This window comes from Conger conger, chromosome 12 (genome assembly GCF_963514075.1).
Source record: "Conger conger chromosome 12, fConCon1.1, whole genome shotgun sequence".
NCBI lineage: Eukaryota > Metazoa > Chordata > Actinopteri > Anguilliformes > Congridae > Conger > Conger conger.
In genome coordinates, this window is record NC_083771.1 from 22412903 (window position 1) to 22432671 (window position 19769).

General features: G+C 48.8%; 1 protein-coding gene across 1 annotated transcript in view; it reads left to right on the forward strand.

Moving 5' to 3' along the window:
* LOC133141530 (AP-4 complex accessory subunit RUSC2-like) overlaps nucleotides 1-19748 on the forward strand; it is a 42364-nt gene extending 22616 nt beyond the window's left edge. Inside the window, exons 2-13 of the mRNA XM_061262099.1 lie at nucleotides 4425-6131; nucleotides 6423-6942; nucleotides 8228-8833; nucleotides 9084-9317; nucleotides 9750-9893; nucleotides 12187-12263; nucleotides 12738-12912; nucleotides 13304-13409; nucleotides 14180-14226; nucleotides 14815-15919; nucleotides 16210-16371; nucleotides 16796-19748. Of these exons, the coding sequence (XP_061118083.1) occupies nucleotides 4602-6131; nucleotides 6423-6942; nucleotides 8228-8833; nucleotides 9084-9317; nucleotides 9750-9893; nucleotides 12187-12263; nucleotides 12738-12912; nucleotides 13304-13409; nucleotides 14180-14226; nucleotides 14815-15919; nucleotides 16210-16371; nucleotides 16796-16994 (4905 nt within the window). The 5' untranslated portion in view covers nucleotides 4425-4601 and the 3' untranslated portion in view covers nucleotides 16995-19748. The remainder of the gene's footprint in view (nucleotides 1-4424; nucleotides 6132-6422; nucleotides 6943-8227; nucleotides 8834-9083; nucleotides 9318-9749; nucleotides 9894-12186; nucleotides 12264-12737; nucleotides 12913-13303; nucleotides 13410-14179; nucleotides 14227-14814; nucleotides 15920-16209; nucleotides 16372-16795) is intronic.
* The last annotated feature ends 21 nt before the right edge of the window (nucleotides 19749-19769 follow it).

Genomic DNA, 19769 nt, shown 5'->3' on the forward strand with positions numbered 1-19769 from the left:
TATTATTAATCTTCTCTGGAGTGCAGCATGACATGCTGTTGTTATTATTTGCTGTTTTTGTTGTTGTTGGGTTTGGCTGCAGTTCCTGGCAGCAATCCCTGTCATCAGACATCCTGGGTGTAGGTGGAGGTTTTCTGTCTGGAATATGTTTTTTCTGCAGTTGTTCTGTCCTGGAGGCATTGATAAAATACAGCAGCTTCAACTGTGAAATGCTAAAAAAGAGAGGCTTTTCAGAACACAAGTTTTCTCCCATTACATATATCAATTGCAGCGTTCAGTGCCTGACAGCTGTCTTAAGCCCAACCCAGCCCCGCTGTAATGAAGCAACGCACTCTGCGTGCAAAATAATAAGCTTGCGCTTGCTAGTGACTTCCCTTTCTGATGAGAGACTATTTAGCAGTTTCCGGGGAAAATGCTGCCCTTGCAGTAAGTGTTGTTTGAGATTCTTAATGGCAGGGCACCCTGTGCATTTGAACCATCATGTCGTGCTTGTGCATGGACTCCGTGTTACCGCACACCTGGGAACATATAAAGTCCATTAGCGTCCCATTAGTTACTAAGCTGTCTGTTGTACATTGACTTTGTAGCGTTGTTTTGTGTGAGTGGACTATGAGGGTCGAACCGATCGTTCAGGTCACTGGCTCAGACTAATACTGTTAATGTCGTGTGGCCTTAGTGTACACGCAGCTTGGCTGTCAAATGTGTTGACGTTCTAATGCACATGATGCTGACTGCTGTTCTTTAGTTGACCATAAATGGTGCCGCTGTTATGATAGCATTATGATGAAAAGCGTCGGGCTGCAGTGGGAAAGATGAGCCTCCATGTGTTTTCTTTAACCCTCGTGTTGTCTTAAGGGTCAAAAATGACCCGCCACTATGTTTCAACAGCAGAGAAAACCCCCGAAATTATTGATGAGTGACAGGTTGTTTCTTCATGCAAAATAGATTTGAGCTTTAAAATTCAATTAAGCTGCTTTATTTTAGGGGTTTAGTGAAGGCGGGTCATTTTTTACCCTTAGGACATGGGGAGTATACAGAATATTAAGACTACACAAGGGTTAAAAATGTGTTCGTCCGTGGCTGTGGATTCACTGGCTGTGCAAACCTGGGGCTTGGACTGATAGTGTTCTGCCTGCAGATAGCAGTAGTTTTGTGTCATCAGGCACGAAAATAGTCAAACCCCATAGCATTGCAGTATTCTGCTTTGCTTCAGTGTTTTTAAATGTCAATTTAGCTGTTCATTGTATGAAATATGACATGGATCATTCCCATGTTAACATATTTTTTGACATAAAAGAACCATAATTCTAAGCTATTTTTGTACCAGTTTTTAATTGTTAATGACGGTTGCCTGAATGTGTAATTAGAAAGACCTTCATTTCCGCACACAGGTCTATTTTGAACAGCTGAGCTCGCAAATCTTCACTTCATTATGAGAGTCAATACCACTAGAACATTTATATGTATTAGATGGTGGTATTTTTCAAATACTAAGATTTAAGACATTGTTCCCACTGTGTTGCATAAAATTGACCTTTTTGCAGTGGTGGCTGGTTTTCTTGGTATTGTTTATTTTTCCTAAATATTGGAGCAATTGTCGGATAGAAACACTCTCCTAACTGTCAGTCATGCTTTTCACCCTGTAGTCTAATAAGTGCAGCAGTAATAAATGGCTTGGGCATGTAAGCCAAATTCAAAGTCCTTACTTTGCAATAATGTGTTATAAAGTGGGATGAGGCTATTATTAGGTCTGAAGGGCTGTTTTGTTGTTGTTGTGGTTCTACAAGGACAAGAGCATCTAGAAGTTGTAACTAGTGGACTAGTGATAACTGTTCTTATCGTAATGTGTTTACAGTAGCTTTAACTTTACTGCACTAGCATAACCTCTTTAACTTCAGTTAAAGTTCAGCTAATCAATCTTAATTAGAGCCCGCTCTAGAGTCTTTGGGAAGCTATATTTTGCCTTCAAATATTTCCCATTCACTTTAGTGGCAGCACCTATGTTTTGCCCTGAAAATGTGCAGTACAACCTTGCTTCTAAAATGAGTGTTTTATTAAAATGAGTGTTTTTATTGAGTTCTCTGTCTTTAGTGAAAGGAGGATGTGTGAAACTGCACCCTGACCCACATTTATCCTCCTCTGGACAAACGCAATCGCAGACCTCCACCGAGGCCGCAGGGTCACTGGCCTGTAATTACTGCGCTGGCTGTCTTATTGACCAGCCGCAGGCAGTGAACCAGCTCAACAAGAAAGCTTGAGAAAATAACCAATTTGGTGTGCGTGTGTGTGTTTTCTCACACACTGAGGCAGTGGTGAGAAGAAAGCTCCTCAGTGAAGCACCCATAAAGTGGGTGCCCATTCTCCACATCCTGTCCCTGAGTCCGTAGTTAAAGTTTTAGTGAACAAATAGCCTAATCATATTGGTCGGGCAGATTATAGCCTACATTTTTAAACTAGCTAGTAAAATAGACAGGACAAAGTAGTGTTGTTAATATGTTAATAGATCAGTCTGAAGATCAAGCTGATGCCTCTAGGCTTCCAGGTTGCGTCGTGGCATGGATTTGAAGCAGTAGAGGGGTTGGGCTGAAATGGTCTATGTGTGATAGTTTGAGAGAGAGGGGCAGTGTAGAGTAATGGTGCCATGTCTTCCATGGCAAGACATAATCCTTGTTGAGTTCTCCCTGCTACACAATAACATCACTTGATGGCCCTTTTTGAACCCCAATTCATGATCCATGGGCACACATTAGCAGGATGTCTAACTTTATGAAATGAATACATTTTCAAACACAGACTCTTTGCTTGGGAGCCTGTTAGGAGGTGAGCCAGGTGCAACCTACACTTACTGTGTGAGTCACAGGGCTGGCTGCCTGGCTGAAGGTTTGGTGTGCAGTGTGGGTGCTCGGTATTCCAGAATGGCAGTTCTCCAGGGCCCGCGTGGAGTGCCTGTGCAGGAATTTTACCAGGGAGACAGCTTGGCATGCCTTCCTGCCAATACACATTTTGCATTCTGCCAAGGTATTGGAAGTGACTCACACGATACAGAAGGTTGGATATCCTCCGACAGTTATGGAGAGAAGAGGATGTGTGTGTGCATGTGTGTGTGTACGGCCGTGTGTCAGGACTTGTGTGTGACTATGTGGAACAGTCACTTGTGAAGTGAACAATTTCAGCCCAGCAGGGTGTGATACTGTGGCAGTTAGCCACATATTACTTTCAACTGTTAATTTAGCTGTTAAATTAATTTTGTAATTAATGCATGATTCCTGAAAAATATATGACAAGTCTGTTGAATTTTCAACACAGGAAATAGCTAAATTGTAATGCATCATACAACATCACAATCTCAGTCTCAAAGTCATTACCAAGCCTCAGTTTATCATCCAAGTATGCCTTACTCTCAAGTATGCCAGCTCTGGGCAAATTGATCTGTCTAATTATCCTATTTATGTCTCGCAGGGAGTTAGTTCCTCTCACTGGAATGATTTCAGGCCCATGCAGGGGGGGTGGTGGGGGAGGGGAGGGTTTGGGAATTGTCTGGTGGATGCAGTTATCAGGTAGATGTTTGGCTGTTCTCTTAAGTGGAATATGGATTGGTGTAATTCAGTTCTGGAATTCCCTAGGAAGGCTTCTGCCTCCTGTTCCCCGGCAGATTTTTGGTTTTGACTTCCCCTGCTTTTACCTGTGTAGGGGGTAATTTCAGTGTTAGTTCTGGAAATGAGCTGAAATTCTATAAATTAAGAGAAGAATTGCCATTGCAAATTATGGGCACTTTTTTTGATTTGTGAGCACCCAAACCTGGTGTTCACCTCCCAACAAACCTCGGTGTTGTAGATAAATACTTCTAACTTGTTGACTTGTGCAAGTCCTCATTACCCGGGAGGATAAGTGGACCCGTTGGTATGTTGCCATTTGGAGGTGTACTGTACATGACCACCTGCATTACTAAGGTCATAACTCAGGTAGGAGGTAATGGGCACATTCTGGGAGTATGCTGAAGATAGCCCGGTCACTCAGGGCCTATATTCAGGAGTGCAGATCACAGATCGAGGATCAGATTGGCATTTTAGCTCATAATGGAAATGTTAGGATGAGGACATAGGAAACCTGACCTCAGGAACCCAATGCTTTGTGAATATAGGCCCTCAAATGCCTATAACACTCTCAGCACATGACTGCTCTTACAGTAGTTCTTCCCAGTCTTTTCTTACTGCAGACAACCACAGGACCTTGTTATATTTAGAAGTGACGGAATTTTATGACACTTCACTATTCACTGCAGAACGGCACTAGACCTGCTGCCTGCTACCATTTGAGAATGAGAAGGTTTGTTCCTTTTTAAATGTTCTCTGGATTTGGGTTGGCCTGTGCTCAAGTGCTCTGCATCAGTTTGACCCTGACTTTCCGTTTTCATCTCGTTTCAGATGTTTCACTCGGACTATGGGGACTCCTGCTCCAGTGTCATTACCTGCACCGTGTCCTGCACTGGGTCCCATAGTTTGGGTCCTGGTGTCCACCATCTGAACTAAACCCCCCCCCGCATCCTTACCCAGCCAAGCCCCTCTGCCATCCTGCCCTCACCAGCCCGTTCCGCCGAAGGAATGGACAGCTCCCCAAAGCTTTCGGGGGACACCCTGATCGTGCACCACATCCCCCTGGTGCACTGCCAGGTATCGGGCCGTCAGTGCTGCGGGTCGGCCAAGCACGCCTCCCCCTTCTGCACCCCGGACAACCTGGGCCTGACGCGCACCACCTCGCTGCCGGAGCGGGACGTGATTCCCCGGGAGGCGCTGGTCTACAGCAGCCTCATCCAGACTTCCAGCAGCAGCAGCTCCAGCGGCGGTGTGGGGGACGGCGGGGGGATGGAGGCCGGAGGCCGCAGGGGAGGCAGCGTGGTCAGCGACTCCTCTTCCTTCACCTCCTCCAACAACTCGGAGGACCCGCCTCTCCTGCCCCTGCGAGCCAAGGCCCGGGACAAGGGCAACCCGCTGCGGCACAACCCCTTCCTCCTCAACACCGAGGACGATGAGGAGGAGTACGACGAGGACGACGAAGGAGACAACCTCAACGGCTACCTGGAGGACTCCTCCTTCCATCTGCACGGCAACTCCAACGGTGCCGTGGACAACGGGACGGGGGTGTCGCCCTTCCGCCTGCACGAAGCGGGGTACCCCTCCGAGCCCTTCCTGATGAGCGGGCGCCGGTCCTGGAGTGCCATTGGGGGCCTGGTGGGGGGACAGGAGGCTGCCCTGGAGGGAGCCCGAATCGGGGCCCTGAAGGCCGGCTCCAGGCTGGAAGGCATGGACCTGCTGGGGCTGCAGCGCCAGTGTCGCTATGGTAGCAGCGGCTCCACCCTGTCCATGGACTGTGGGGAGCAGGAGTGGGGCGAGGAAGAGGACGAGGAGGAGGAGGAGGAAGAAGAGGAGGATGACGAGGTCCCCCAGGGGGGCAGCCAGCGCAGTCAGACGTGCAGCTGCGACTTCGTCCCTCCAGCTTCCTCGCGCCGCCGCTGCTGCTGCTGCAGCCTCCCCGAGCCCTTCCCGGACGCCTTCCCCGAGGGCCCCGCCGGCTACGCCAGCGACTCGTCCTGCAACAGCTCCGACGGCGTGCTGGTGAACTTCAGCGCCATCTACAACAAGATGAACAATGGCGTCCCCGCCAAGCCTCCCAACCTCAACAGCTCCGCCGAGCAGTCCTGCCCCTCCTCCTCCCCCGAGCCGGGGGGCGCCTTCTACCTGGACCTGCACGTCTCGCCCAATGACCTCCGGCCCATCGCCGGGCCGTCTCCCCGAGAGAGCGCCCCCTGCCCCTCGTCCTGCCCCTGCCAGACCCCCGAGGCACTGGACGCCAACTGCAACTCGTACCACCTGCCCTGCGAAGTGTCGGAGCTCAGCGCCTGCATGCAGAGCCAGGCCCGACTGGCCACTGCCACGCAGAACTACTACAAGCTGGTGACCTGCGACCTCTCGTCCCAGTCCTCACCCAGCCCCCCCGGCTCCTCCATCGGGAGCTGCTCAGAAGAGCAGGACCGGGCGAGCAGCCCCACCCAGGCCAGCGAGTACTACCTTTTCAGACGGCCCAAGGACCAGGAGGGGGAGGAGGCCTTCCATCACCAAGAGGACCTGTGCCAGGTATGAAATGATAAAGAAAATACTCATAAATTCTCACTGTCCAGTTAATTATCATGCTCACTGTATACCATGGGGGGAAGAAACATTTTACAATGATATCTAATGTGTATGTGTTCAGTGTATGTGGTTCTAGCATAATTCCTGTTGTAAACTCACTAATTTTGGAGTTGTTGTTGGCCAGGTCTGGCTGTGAATGCACTCATGCTTGTAAGAGAGGGAGGGGATAGAGTGAGTGAAGGTTTGGCCTGGTCGTAACTCAGAGGGGTCCTGTCATCTTTCCTCCCTCGTCAGCGGGACCAGGAGGATGGAGAGGGGGGTCAGAAAGGAGGCTCGGACCCCTCCCAGAACGGCATCGTGGGGCAGCTGCGCGTCAGCGTGTCGCCCCTGCCGAGCGTCAGGGACGGACGCGATGTGGGCGGGGCCGCGGGCCGCCTCCGCTCCCGCAGCTACGACCGCACCCTGGACCGGCCCCTGTCCCCCACCCTCTGCCTGGGCTCCCTGGAGAGGATGCTGAGCTGCCCCGCCCAACTGAGCCACGGCCCCGCCCACTCCCCGCCCCCGGCCCCGCCCCGCGTCACCTCCTTCGCCGAGATCGCCCGGAGCAAGCGGCGGAACGGCTCCCCCTGCCTGCGGGCCAGTACGGAGGCCACGCCCGCCTCCTGCCACTCCCAGTGCTCCCTGGAGCACACCCCAGGCCCGGAGCTGCCCCACCTGGGGCAGAGCCACAGCCTGCCCCCCATGCCCTTCTGCTACAGCCAGGACGGGGCGTCGGGAGAGTCCCCGGGGCGGGAGCTACGCACCAGAGCGGAAGGTAAGAGCGGAGCGTGCCCTGCACACATCTAAACACGAGTGCTGGAGCCACTGGCAGTAGCGCCCTGTGTGCTGGGTTTCCCGTCGTGTACACCCAGAAATGGATATTTCAGACCTCAGTCAAAGATGTAATTGTTTTGGATTCATACTTTTCTATGCCTCACTGAGCTTGTCTGGTGTATTGGAGCCTATGAAATATTCTCAAAAAGTGCAAACCCCACCCTCTGGTCCTCTTGGTTGGCTCAATTGCACCAGGCAAGAACAGATAAGTATTTGAATCCAAAGCTATTGCGCATTTGACCCACCTCTGGGACCAGTAAACCAAAAAATAATAATAAATGCATGATGTAAGAAACAAAGTTTCCTTATGTAACTGCAATTTGTCATGGTATTCATTAATGGAGAAAAAAAAACACATTTCTGACAACGTCTTGGCATGCCTTTAATTACCAGCGAAACAGCCGTGGATATAAGAAGCCTGGCTGGAATTTTTCCGGGCTGTTCCAGCTGTTCCGCATTCTGTGGAGGTTAATAGGTCACTTTCTGACCCCCCTCTCCATCTGTGCCTGAGGGAACAGGACATTTCGGCCGGGAAAGCTGTGCTCTTGATTGTTTGACATGCCGATATCTCTGGGCGGGTCACTTTGGGATGTCCTTAAACGGGATTGCTTTGAGGAATTTTTCTGTGTCTGTCCTCCAAGACTACAGGAATGTTATAGCCAGAGAGACTAACAGTCTGTCAGAACTGAAAAAGTTACAGAGGAAAGGCCAACATTGGTCATACTGACTGGAGCTGTGTCCAGCCCTTGTCTCACACACACACACACACACACACACGCACACACGCACACACACACAGATGTTGTTACATAACATCTGCAATTTTTCATGCTTGTATGGATTTGGGAATGTGTGCTCTGTGTTTAATGTAAAAAAATATATATATAACTATACACTCACTGAGCACTTTATTAGGAACACTTAGAGGTTTGACGCGTTGTGTGTTCAGAGTTGCTCTTCTGCATACAACTGTTGTAATGTGTGGTTATTTGTTTTACTGTCACCATCCTGTCAGCTTCGACTTGTCTGGCCCTTCTCCTCTGACCTCTCTCATTAACAATGCGTTTTTGCCCACAGAACTGCTGCTCACTGGATGCTTTTTGTTTTTGACATCATTCTCTGCAAACTCTAGAGATTGTTGTGCGTGAAAATCCCAGGAGATCAGCAGTTTCTGAGATACTCAAACCGCCCTGCCTGCTCTCTGCTCCCCTCTCTGTCTCCCCCAGGTGGTTCGTGCTCCTCAGGCGATGTGGTGCGGTACAGTAAGGACCAGCGGCCCACCACCCTCCCCATCCTGCCGTTCACCCTGCAGCAGCAGGTGGGGAAGGCCCAGAGCAGAGCTCTGCCGCTGCGGCCGCTGCTGAGCGAGTACGTCAGCCAGATGTACAGCCGGCCCACGGGCCACCCGGCCCCCGACTCCTCCCGCCCCTCTCCGCTGGGCAGCTACTCGCCCGTCCGGCTGCAGGGCGCTCCCAGCTCGGGCACCTGCTCCACCTGCACCCCTCCCAGCCCACCCGGGCCCCAGCCCCCCCGTAGTCTCTCCTGCCCCCTGCAGGCCGGCCTGCTCCCCTTGCGGACCGCGCCCAGCCCCGCCCTCGCCCTCGGCCCCGCCCTCGCCCCCAGCCCCGGCCCCGCCCCCGCGCCCCGCCCCAAGCAGGCCCGCGCACCTCGCACCCCGCCCCCCGCCCCCCTGAAGAAGGAGCTCCCGCCCGTCTCCGCCCAGTGCGTGCAGCGCAAGCCCCTGCCCAGCCTGCTGGCTCAGCCCGCCACCCACGGGAGCCCCCTGGAGCCCACCGCCGCGGCCAGCTGCTCGCCGCTCAGGGGCCTCAACGGTAGGCGTCCGATAACACGCCCGACAATTCGGTTTGACTCGTCCCAAGTCTGCTTTTATTGACAAAAAAGCTATATTTGTACTGTAAAGCAAAAATACAATACAAAGTGTGACAATGGTAATGAACACTAAATGAACTAAATTAAATTTTGATTATCATAGACAATCTACACAGACAATGAACAATCTACACACACACACACACGCACACACACACACAGACACTGTTTGTGAATGTGTCCTTCTCTCCTCAACGTCTCTTGCCCTGCTCCTCGTGTCTCATTCTGTGCACCTCTCCGCAGCACACCACCTCTCCCCCCAAGCGCTGAAGTGGCGGGAGTACCGGCAGAGGAACCCGCTGGGCTTAGACAGGACCCCGCTCCCCGGCAGCCTGGACATGAGGAGGGCCTCCGAGAGCAGGCTCTCCCGCCCCAACGTGTTCGACTTCCCGGTGTCTGCCAGTCACGCTCACGCCCGGCCCCATGGTATTCACTCTTACGCACAGCGTGCGTGTGAATGTGTGTGTGTGTGTGTGTGTGTGTGTGAGGTGTGAGGTGTGAGGTGTGAGGTGTGAGGTGTGTGCGTGTGCGTGTGCGTGTGCGTGTGCGTGTGCGTGTGCGCGTGTGCGCGAGCGAGTGAGCGAGTGAGCGAGTGTGAGTGTGTGAGTGTGTGAGTGAGTGAGTGAGAGTGTGATGAGTGAGGGAGATACATATTGAAGAGTTCTATCTCCTGAATCTCTAAAAATACTCATAGTTCTGTATGTGTGGGCGATGGCTGTGCTTGAACTTGTAGAAATATCAAAATGGACTGATGATTTGCCTTTTTGTAATTAAACTTGCTTCACCTGGACACATGGAAGAGTTCCCATTGACCAGGCTGAGGCAGAGGGTCATTTTAAGCACTTCGTCCTCCCTCAGGCTCCAGTGTGAAGGCCACGCAGCATTACTACAGCGACTTCTTCTCCGACCACTTCTCCCTGACCGAAAAACCGCCAGAGGAGTTCTGCCTCTCCCCTGACGCCACCTCCGAGTCCATCTCCATCAACCTGCTGCAGAAGAGAGGTGAGGCAAAGCTTCCTCGCTGGGGCATCCAGGGCAGAGTGTCCCTGATTTTTTATTACATGGTACTATCGATGATATGGTACTATCGATGACTTCGTACTATTGATTAAATTGTACTATCAATTACATCGCACTATAGCCCAGGCCTACTAGGTCTACGCATTAGAGTTTTTATGAAGCTTTGGCATAATTACCCTCTTCTATTATGGATTAGATGAAGGGAGGATTTAGTCCGGCTAATGAGCCGGAATATTATTTAGCATGCAGTGCAGATAAACAGGGACATAAGAAAGAAGAAGAAATTCAGACCAAGGATTGTGAATTCAGACAAACAAATTTTCTAAATCAATAAGTCAGTTGAGCAGAAAGATTTTAAAAAGCACAAAATAAAATCAGTTTGTGAGTGCTGTGTTCTCAGGGGTGGATCACAGGCACTGTTCGCTGAGGGAAGGAATAATAATCAGCTTTCTTCCTGGAAAAGCAGAAGATGTACTGTATTAATAAGGTATTTTGTTGGCGTTATTCTGCTGTGATATGATGCAGAGACGAGCAGGAAGAGGACATGGATGCCGCAGTGTCTTCTCTTACCCAGAGGGGACTTCCTTTCAAACGTGACCTACTTTAGTTTCTCCTGCCATTCGATTGGCTGAATTAACACTGGGGGGGTCTCTTGGGAAAAGACCTTACCTCATAGTACATGAGCAGGGTTTGTGTGTGTGTGTGTGTGTGTGTGTGTGTGTGTGTGAAAGAGAGAGAGAGAGTGTGTGTGTGTGTGTTTGTGAGAGAGAGAGAGAGAGAGTGTGTGTGTGTGTGTGTGAGAGACCCATGCTTTTTTCATGGGCATTATGTAGGTCACGGTGAGATGAAGATTTATGCTTATACTGTAGCTGTTGGTTTCTTCTTGTTTTTTGTTTTGTGCTGTTTTATTGATCAAACGGAATAAGATGAAGGTGAGTTAGTTTAAAACCTACAGTGAAATTGGTGTTTGAGAAGTAAAAAGCCTGCAGTCATAATTTAGTCTGAGCAAAACTGTCTGCGTAATATTTTCAGGAACATCCCGTTCATTAAACAGGCAAAATGACAAAAATAACAAATTATTCATTGTTCCTGTCCCTGTGAGAAATGAATTGGGTACACCATGAGTTCCTGCATGGAGGGGTGTGATTTGGCTACCTCTGACGGGGTTATTGACTGGGGGCTTGGGGACTCTCCAAGCTTCTCACACTGGCAGTGAATTACTGTGGTGAAGGTGCTAGACGTAAAGGTTGAAGGTTGTTGGTTCAAACCCCAGGGGAGTGTGGGGTCTTTAGCTCTAGCGTTATCAAAGTGCCTCTATACATCAGGTGCTCATTTCATTCACTTATTTTTCTCCTCTTTTTCTCCTTACTCCTGACCCGGAAATTGGTTGAGTTCCGCGATTTTCCATCCCGTTAAGAGCTAGAAGTAGAGGTTAGGAACTCCCGGCTTCCTTTGATCGAGGAAACATTCCTTTGTGGAAGTATTTTTTTCAGAAAGCGAGATGTACAGTATAAATGATCGACCTGTCCACCTCTCCCCATCTGCCCCGCATCTACCACATCAGTAACTGGCGTGTCTTTGAACGGACATTCGTTCGAATGGAGCGAGGACATTCCATTTTCCTAATTCACGTTTTCTGGATTTCCCTGTCTTCACTTCTTTTTCTAGCCTCTCCCGATGAGTCTTGCTCCTCACTGCATCCTCCTGCCGCTCTAGTGTGAATGTAGAGCAGGAGTGTCTACAATTTTAGGCTATTACATTACATTAGTTATTTAGCTGACACTTTTATCCAAAGCGACTTAGAGTTGATTAGATTAAGCAGGGGACAATCTTCAGTAATGTGGGCGTAATGGCCTTGATCAAGGGCCCAACTGCAAGTGTCTACATTGGGGACTCAACCACCAACCATCCTATATACGTTGTGCCAGAGAAGGATGTCTGCTAAGCAAATGAATAATGATAAAAAATATATAATTAACAGCATTACATACATGGAGAAGCCAGGTGTCCTTCTGATCATTTTACCTGTAGTTAACCAGGTGGGAAGACTGAGAACTAATTTCTCATTGCTGTGAAATATGTCCTCACCTGGCATCTCCGTGTAGGAAATGCTTGTGATCTTTTTTTAAATCAATATTAATTTGCTTAGCAGACATCATTCTTCAAAACAACATTTTTATATTCTCTGCATTTATCACAAGATCGTTATCATGGCCGTGGATTCACTGATGAGGAAATTAGGCTGAATGGGTATCCTGTTTCTGTCTCCTCTCAGGTCTGGTGAAAGCCGTCAACTCCTCGGTGGATCTGATCGTGGCTCATTTTGGCACCAGCCGGGACCCTGGAGTGAAGGTACGGCTGATTGGACAGCAAACCCAGCGTTTTCACCGGGAAGTAAAGTAACAGCAATGGACCTTGAGGCCTCAGGAAATGAAACCTTATCTGTTGGCCATGTGAAGGCCATCTTCAACCCCCGCCCCCACACACACACATCTCCCCTTCCCCCTGAGCTTCCCTCTTGAAAGAGACCTTTTCCTGAGACCTTGAAGTATGTCAGCATTGTTGGGTACACCCAATATGTATTTGATAAAAATTCATTCAGAGTATTATGACAACCTTATGTGCCATTGAATGACATGGGATTCACTGATCAGGGCCAGGGGTCAGCAGCTATTTCCATCCTCCCTTTACCTGGAAGTCAGATGTGAAGACAACCTGGCCAATCAGTAGCCATAATTACCTGGGAGAAAAGAAAACCAGGGCTGGATTTGGATTGGAGTTGATGATCCCTGACACACGCTCTCCTTTTCCTCTTCTTGCCGTCAGGCTAAACTCGGCAACAGCTCCATCAGTCCCAATGTGGGGCACCTTATCCTGAAGTACCTGTGTCCTGCAATCCGGGACATCCTGCAGGATGGCCTGAGGCCCTACGTGCTGGACCTGATCATCGGACAGCGCCGGAACCAGCCCTGGAGTGTGGTGGAGGCCTCGACACAGCTGGGTCAGTCACGGTCGAAAGAGGAGCATTGCTCAACTGGTCTCCAGCAGTGAGCTTAGAGAGATTTGGTCCAAGTATGTTTCCCTGACAGAGGAATGTTGGCTGAGAAGGAACTCCAAAATAAGGACACACTAGCAAAATCATGTTGTGCGGGAGTTGGAGGTTTGTCCTCCTATACTCCGACCTCTGGAGAATATACAGTTTTCCAAAAGTTATGCGGGACAATTTTAATGTACTTCAAAGATGAGTCCAAGGACACATGTCCATCATTCCCTGTCAGGGAAACTCACTTGGGCCAAATTGTTTGTGATTGAGCTTATCAGCTGTGCCTGAGGTACAGCAGAGGATCATGGGAGTTGTAGTCTGATAGCGATGAGCTTTTCTCTCTCTCCAGGCCCGTCCACACGGGTGCTCCACAGCCTCCTGTCCAAGGTGAGCCAGTACTCTGAGCTCACCAGCCACAGCATGAGACTCAACGCCTTCATCTTTGGCCTGCTCAAGTGAGTCTGTATTTTCTTCCCTCCCTACACAGTACAAAGATGCTTTTATACTTTATTTAAAGCTAAATCAGTAATGTTCATGTGGGCCCACAGGAAATGAGACCAGGCCTGGATTTGAGGGCCAGATTTCATGATCCCTGCTCTAGATCCATGTCTGTGGATGTGGCTGTTGGTTCAGAATCACACAGGGGCTGAGCTTTGAAAAAGATACACAAACAGTATGTTACTTCACCCCAGGGGAATGTCTTTCTGCACAAGCGAGCTCCAGAATACCTCTTTTACACAGACTGAGACAGACGAGGCTTGGGCATGCTAACAGTGGGATAGCAATGAAATTTAATCTGGGCAGCTCTTCCCACTTCCATCAGGCGCAGCCCATTAGTGTTATCAGGATGCTGTCATTAGCCAGTCCCCAGCCAGGCCAAATGGCATCTCTGGTTACTGTAACCATGGTAGTGCAGGGACTTGAGCCAGATAAGGAGAAGTCCCTCATTGGCTGGGCATGCCTAGGAGAAGTCCCTCATTGGCTGGGCATGCCTTTAACTCCAGAATCAGGATGTTAGTCATTATTATCATCATGTTTTATCTTTGTAATGTGTATATTCTGCATGCTATTAACATCCTATTAATCATTGACTCAAGGTTTCTTGAAATTGATGTGCAGATGTGTTGCTTGCTTTTAGTTTTATCCTTAATATGCCTTTATGTCAGCAGTATGGAGTAAATACAGACTAATATATTCGTATATTTGTCTTCTGAATGCCTTTCAGCTTACGGTCATTAGAATTCTGGTTCAATCACCTGAACACTCATGAAGGTAAGAGAGCTGATAAGAGAAATTCTCCTTATTTAAGATAAGAGGCTCTTTATTTTGGAAATTAACATTCCACATAATGTGATAATTACCACGCTTCTTTAAAAAATATAATAGTCATACATACATACAGTACATCCATAAAGATATGCAGTATATATTTTGCTTTGAAAATATTGTTGCAGATCAGATAACGCAGAACGGTTCATACCTATTTCAACTGTAGAAACTCACTGTGTATCTCAATGTAGAAAAGGCAGATATGCCAGCTTCAGCTTACATATAAAAGTTTTTGAAATATAAATGCAGTACTGAATATAGAAATACCAGTATTATAAAAACTTCATTATTTCACCTCCTTGATGCCAAAACCCACTTTTTTTATTAAACTTCTACTGTCTGCTGTGTGCATAAATTCCAGACAAACTGCTTTTGTATTTATGTATACATTCTCCAAACTTGCAAAAGAGGGCACCTGCTCTAAATGCGTCTCCAAGTCTAAATAACAAAAAATCAGAATTTAGCATCCGATGTGTGTCCGTGATTTGACGTGTAACTCTGCTGCTCTTCTGCCTGCTCCTGGATCTCCAGACATCATAGCGGCGCACTACCAGCCCTGGGCCTTCCTGTCTCTGTCCCAGGGCGTGTGCCAGCCCCTCCTGGAGGAGCTGCTCCTGCTCCTGCAGCCCCTGTCCCTGCTGCCCTTTGACCTGGACCTCCTCTTCCAGCCCCACCTCCTGCAGAAGGGCCAAGACCACCTCCGGCGCAAGGAGCAGCTGTGCTCGGCCGGGCAGGGCCTGGAACATTCCGTCCGCTCCACCTTCCAGCTGATGAGAGGCTGGGGCCAGCCGGGGGCGGAGCCCAAAAGAGACGGGGCGGAGTGCAGGGTGCAGGGGGCGGGGTCCGAGAGGGAGAAGGCGGAACCGAGGAGAGAGGGGACGCGGCCTAGGACGGGCGGGGCGGAGCCTAGGGTGGAGGGAGCGGAATTGAAGAGAGGGAGGGGGGAATCGAGGAAGGAGGGTGAGGTGTGGCCTAGGAGAGAAGAGGCGGAGTCGAGGGGAGATGGGATGGATCGGCAGAGGGAAAAGGCGGGGTTGAGGAAAGAGAGGGCGCAGAGGGAGGGCGAGAGTAGGTCGATGGAGATGGAGTTCCGGAGAGACTGTGGGGGTGGCAGGAGCACGCAGAGGGCGAAGGGGGTCGGGGGAGAGTCTGGGCAGGAGCCGGAGGAGGCCGAGAGGAGGAAGGAGAACGGGCCACGGCGGAGGGACAGGCAGGCGGGCTGGTGGTACCAGCTCATGCAGAGCTCCCAGGTGTACATCGACGGCTCCACCCAGGGGTCAAAGTTCGTCAAGTGGGAGAGGAGGAAGAGGCCTACGGGCGAGTCGCCCGGAGCCGGCCGCAGACCCACCTGTCCCCCTCCGAGGGAGGGCGTGGTGGAGGGGGCAGAGGCCAGCCTGGCGGGGGAGGGGTTAAAGACGGGGGCGACAGAACCCAGGAGTGGCGCCAAAGGGAAGCCCAAGCCCTCGTGGATGGGCAGCCCGCCCGAGTCGGTGCTGGCCGAACTGAAGAGGAGCAGAGAGAAGGAGACAGAGACGGAGGGAGAGCCAGGGGAGGCACAGGCGGAGTCCACACAGAGCATGCGCTGGGGCAGGCTGTTTGGAGCCAGAGTGGGCCCGTCCACCCAATCCCAGGCCAGGTCAGGAGCTGCTTCCCAAACTGTGACCCCTAGCTAACTTACCACTTTCTGTTGCCATTGAACAAAACAGTTTACCTAAAAGGAGCACTAAACAAGTTACAATGCACATGCATGTAAAAATGATGTAACATTATCTAAGGCACCATTTAATAAGGAGTGGGTTAGAGAAGGTGCACTTCCTCAGTAATTTGGTTGTGGGCTCAAAATTGTTCTAGACACCATGCATCATTGGAGTCCTTTCAGCACATCCTAACGAAACTAAGTTTTGCTCCCGTTCTTGTGTGTCTCAGGCTCCCCTCTGGCTGGCTGAGTTTGGACAGATCAGTGCTGGACTTTGTGGCAGAAACGGTGGGGGCGGGGAGACGCCCGCTCCTCACTCCGCCCACGCAGAACCAGGCTCCTCCCCCAGCTGAGCAACCACAAGCACGTGCCGCCCAGCAACAAGTGCCACGGTAACCAGCAGAGCGACATAACTGGTTCAGTAAAAAAATAGAAAGCAGGAACACTTTTTGACAGCAGTTTCCAGTTGGTTGCAGGACCAACCAACATTTACACAGAATTCAGAGAGAATACATAAAACATAAATCAAATTGGATTCATGTAGAGAAACAAGAGGGTTAATTGAGAACACAGCTGTGAATTTGGTGGGCTTACCTTGGTTATGGATAAACACTATGTGAGGCACGTTCTGTATATCAAAAAATACATCCAGCAGTAAAATGAATATTTGTACTGTATATTGTATATTATTGTGTAATATAATCTCTCCCTTGTTTCTCCCTCCACCCTTGCTCTCTCTTCCCTCTTTCTCTCTTAACTTCCCTCTGTCCTACTTTCTCTCTCGCTCCCTACTCTCTCCCTCCCCCTCTCTCTCAGGATGGTGCGGGCTCTGTGTCACCACGTTGCCACCCACCCGGGGCACTTGACCTTCAGCCGGGGGGACGTTCTGCAGGTGGTGAGCCGCGCCCAGCCGGACTGGCTCCTCTGCTCCAGGGCGGGCATGGAGGGCCTGGTGCCCATCATCTACGTCACCCTGAACGAGGAGCCCCTGGGGCCCCCGCCGGGGCCACACTGATCCCAGCACACTGGCTACAAGAAACCGCTAAGAAATAACATGCCCTGTAGGTAGATGGTGCCCTTAAACCCTGACCCCAGGTCAGTTACGGCTTTTTTTTGCACAGAATCTGTGGGGTTTGGATTAGGGATGTGGCAGCTGACCCTGGATCAGGAGTTGAGGACACAGTCTACTTGGAGTGAAAACACACACACACATGCACATGCAAACACATACACACACAGACGCACAGAAACACACAGACACACACACAAAGTAGTCATTCACAAAGGTACAGATGAAAAACACAGCTTTATAACAGTACAACAGGCTCTGATTTAAGCTGGTCATGAATTGGAAAGTATCCCATCTGGTCATCAGTCTGTCTGTGATGTTGTTGGCACATTGCGAACAGCAGCCTGAGGGAGAATCGTAAGGCTAAACACCAAGACGGATTAATGATGCGTTGAAAGGTCTGTCAGGCCTTTTGAAAGAGCCATAAAAACATGACCTTTGGTGTCAGTTGAACTGGACATCCAGTTCTTTTTCAAAGAAAGCACAAGAAAGCAGGTTAGCTATTTTTGGATGATGGCTAAGCAGCTGAGGACTGGTAGATTCATGGAGGTTGCAAAAAATTTATCTTTTCCTTTGAATTGGCTTTTGAGATACCGGTTTACATTTCAAAATTAATTTCAAAGCTCAGTACATTATCCCTTCAAGGACTCTAGATTGGTTATTTTTGTTAGGAATTAATATTTCTATTTGATAAACCGAAGGCCAGGACCCTTCAGAGTATTTTACGCAAGTTTTCAAGAATTTTTCAGTGGTATCCAAAAGGAATAGAAGTGATTGTGAGAAACAGATAACACCTGATGGGGCATATGCCAGGGACAAACTGTTGAACCAACAGTTCTGTGCTCTTTGAATGGACCAACCAAACTGTCTTCACTAACACTTACTGCACCCAAACGCTCTGTGGCAAAACGTGTGGTACACTACAGGTTTGGAGCGATACCCGCTCACAGAAAGAGCATGTCAGAGGCCGGTTTTTCTGGGGACAGCCCACAACACCAGACTCTCTGAATGGGCTGCCTTTCAACCAAACCAAACACTGCTCAACTGAATTCGCCTCGGAAGTTCCAGAGACTTCAGTCAAACAAGCGATGGGTGGCGGTGGGTGGGTCACCTGCATGGATCCCACAGATCCCCAGGTTTAATCCTGAAGACTTTGTGGTGGACCAGGCCATATGTCCAAGGAATCTAATTCCCTTCCACCAAAAACAAGCTATATGATAACCTATGTGTATACATGAAAATGGATGTGTTGCAATACTTTAATTTATTGGTGATGCTGTTATTTATTCTGTGGTAGTGAGTATAGACGCATAGCGAGGAGCAGTGCTGTGTTGGACGTCAAATGAGAGACAGGGGGCTTGAGACTGTCTCTAGAACAGGGGTGAGAGTGGACCAGAATGACTGGTGTGTTGTACACGCAACCTGAGTTTTGGTCTCCTGGGGCTGCTTTTTTGGGGGACTTTTGAAGTTCTTGCGCCCCTTGGAGGCCGTGGAGAGAAGTCCATAAAAAGGGATGAGGGATCAAGTTATTTGAACAGGTTCCAAAGAATCTCAGATGCCAAAAGCCTAACTAGACATTTTGGATTGGAACACAGCCTTAAAATTGAACTTATATGGCATATTTATGGCACATTTCTGTAAAGCAAGGCATTGGTTAGACAAGCTAGATGGTTGGGGAAAAAGTGATCATGATGATTTAGCTGAATTGTTTTGACTGTAAGTCAAATAGTATAATGTACATTATCCTTTTCAGTGATCTGCAGTGTACAACAATAGAAGTGCATATGCTCTACTGTACCATTGATTTTTCAAATGGGTAAACTGAGCTTTAATTTTTCAAATGAGTTGACAGTAAACTTGTCTACTTGATTTTTTTTATTATTTATGTAGCACTTTTATTTGTAACACACAGTACTACAATCCGTTGTGCAATTATATATGTATCTATTTTAATCTGTAAAAATAATTATTTCATAATTATTCAATATTGTAAATATTTTGTTCATTCAATATCAATGATAAAAGGTTTTTCCAGTCAGCATGAGTTCCTTTGCATAGTTTTTAACAAAAAGGTCAAAAATACGGTTGATATTATTCAGAAGAGCATATAGTGTTAGGATTGGCAAATCAGTGTTTTAATTTTTTCATCTGGAATTGAGAGTGTGAGAAGTATGTGGATTGATTTTTCTGGGAAATATGAATGGATTTCAACAGCTTGAACCGCGACACGTGATCAGAATTTTCCACAGGCTGAATACCCTGTCAGTCTTCCAGGCTCTGTTCGCCCATCCTTTCCATCCTCAGCAGAAGTGACAGGCAGCATCAATTTCACTAGCAGCAGAGGACTAGTCAAGTAGTGGGAGAAAGAGAGTGATGGTGTCTTTCTGTGAGGAGACAGAATAAGCTTTGAGCTGCTCGCATATCGACTGGTTCCTTAAATCGCTTGATGTTTGAGCTTTGGGCTTAACTCGTCCGTCTTCAGAGGAATGGCAGAGACCGGCATCTTTTGTTTATTTTTAAAATAAAGGTTTCCTCAATTTTACTCATCTGTTTGTATTAAACTGCTACTTCTGCTTGTACATTCTGCAAGTGCCACAAATGTATTTATTTTCTTCATGCTTTAAAATATGTATGACATTATCAAGGTACAGTAATATGGATATTAAAAACCAAGTGCTCATGTGAACACAACCTAAACAAGTGTCTTTTAGTGATTTTTGA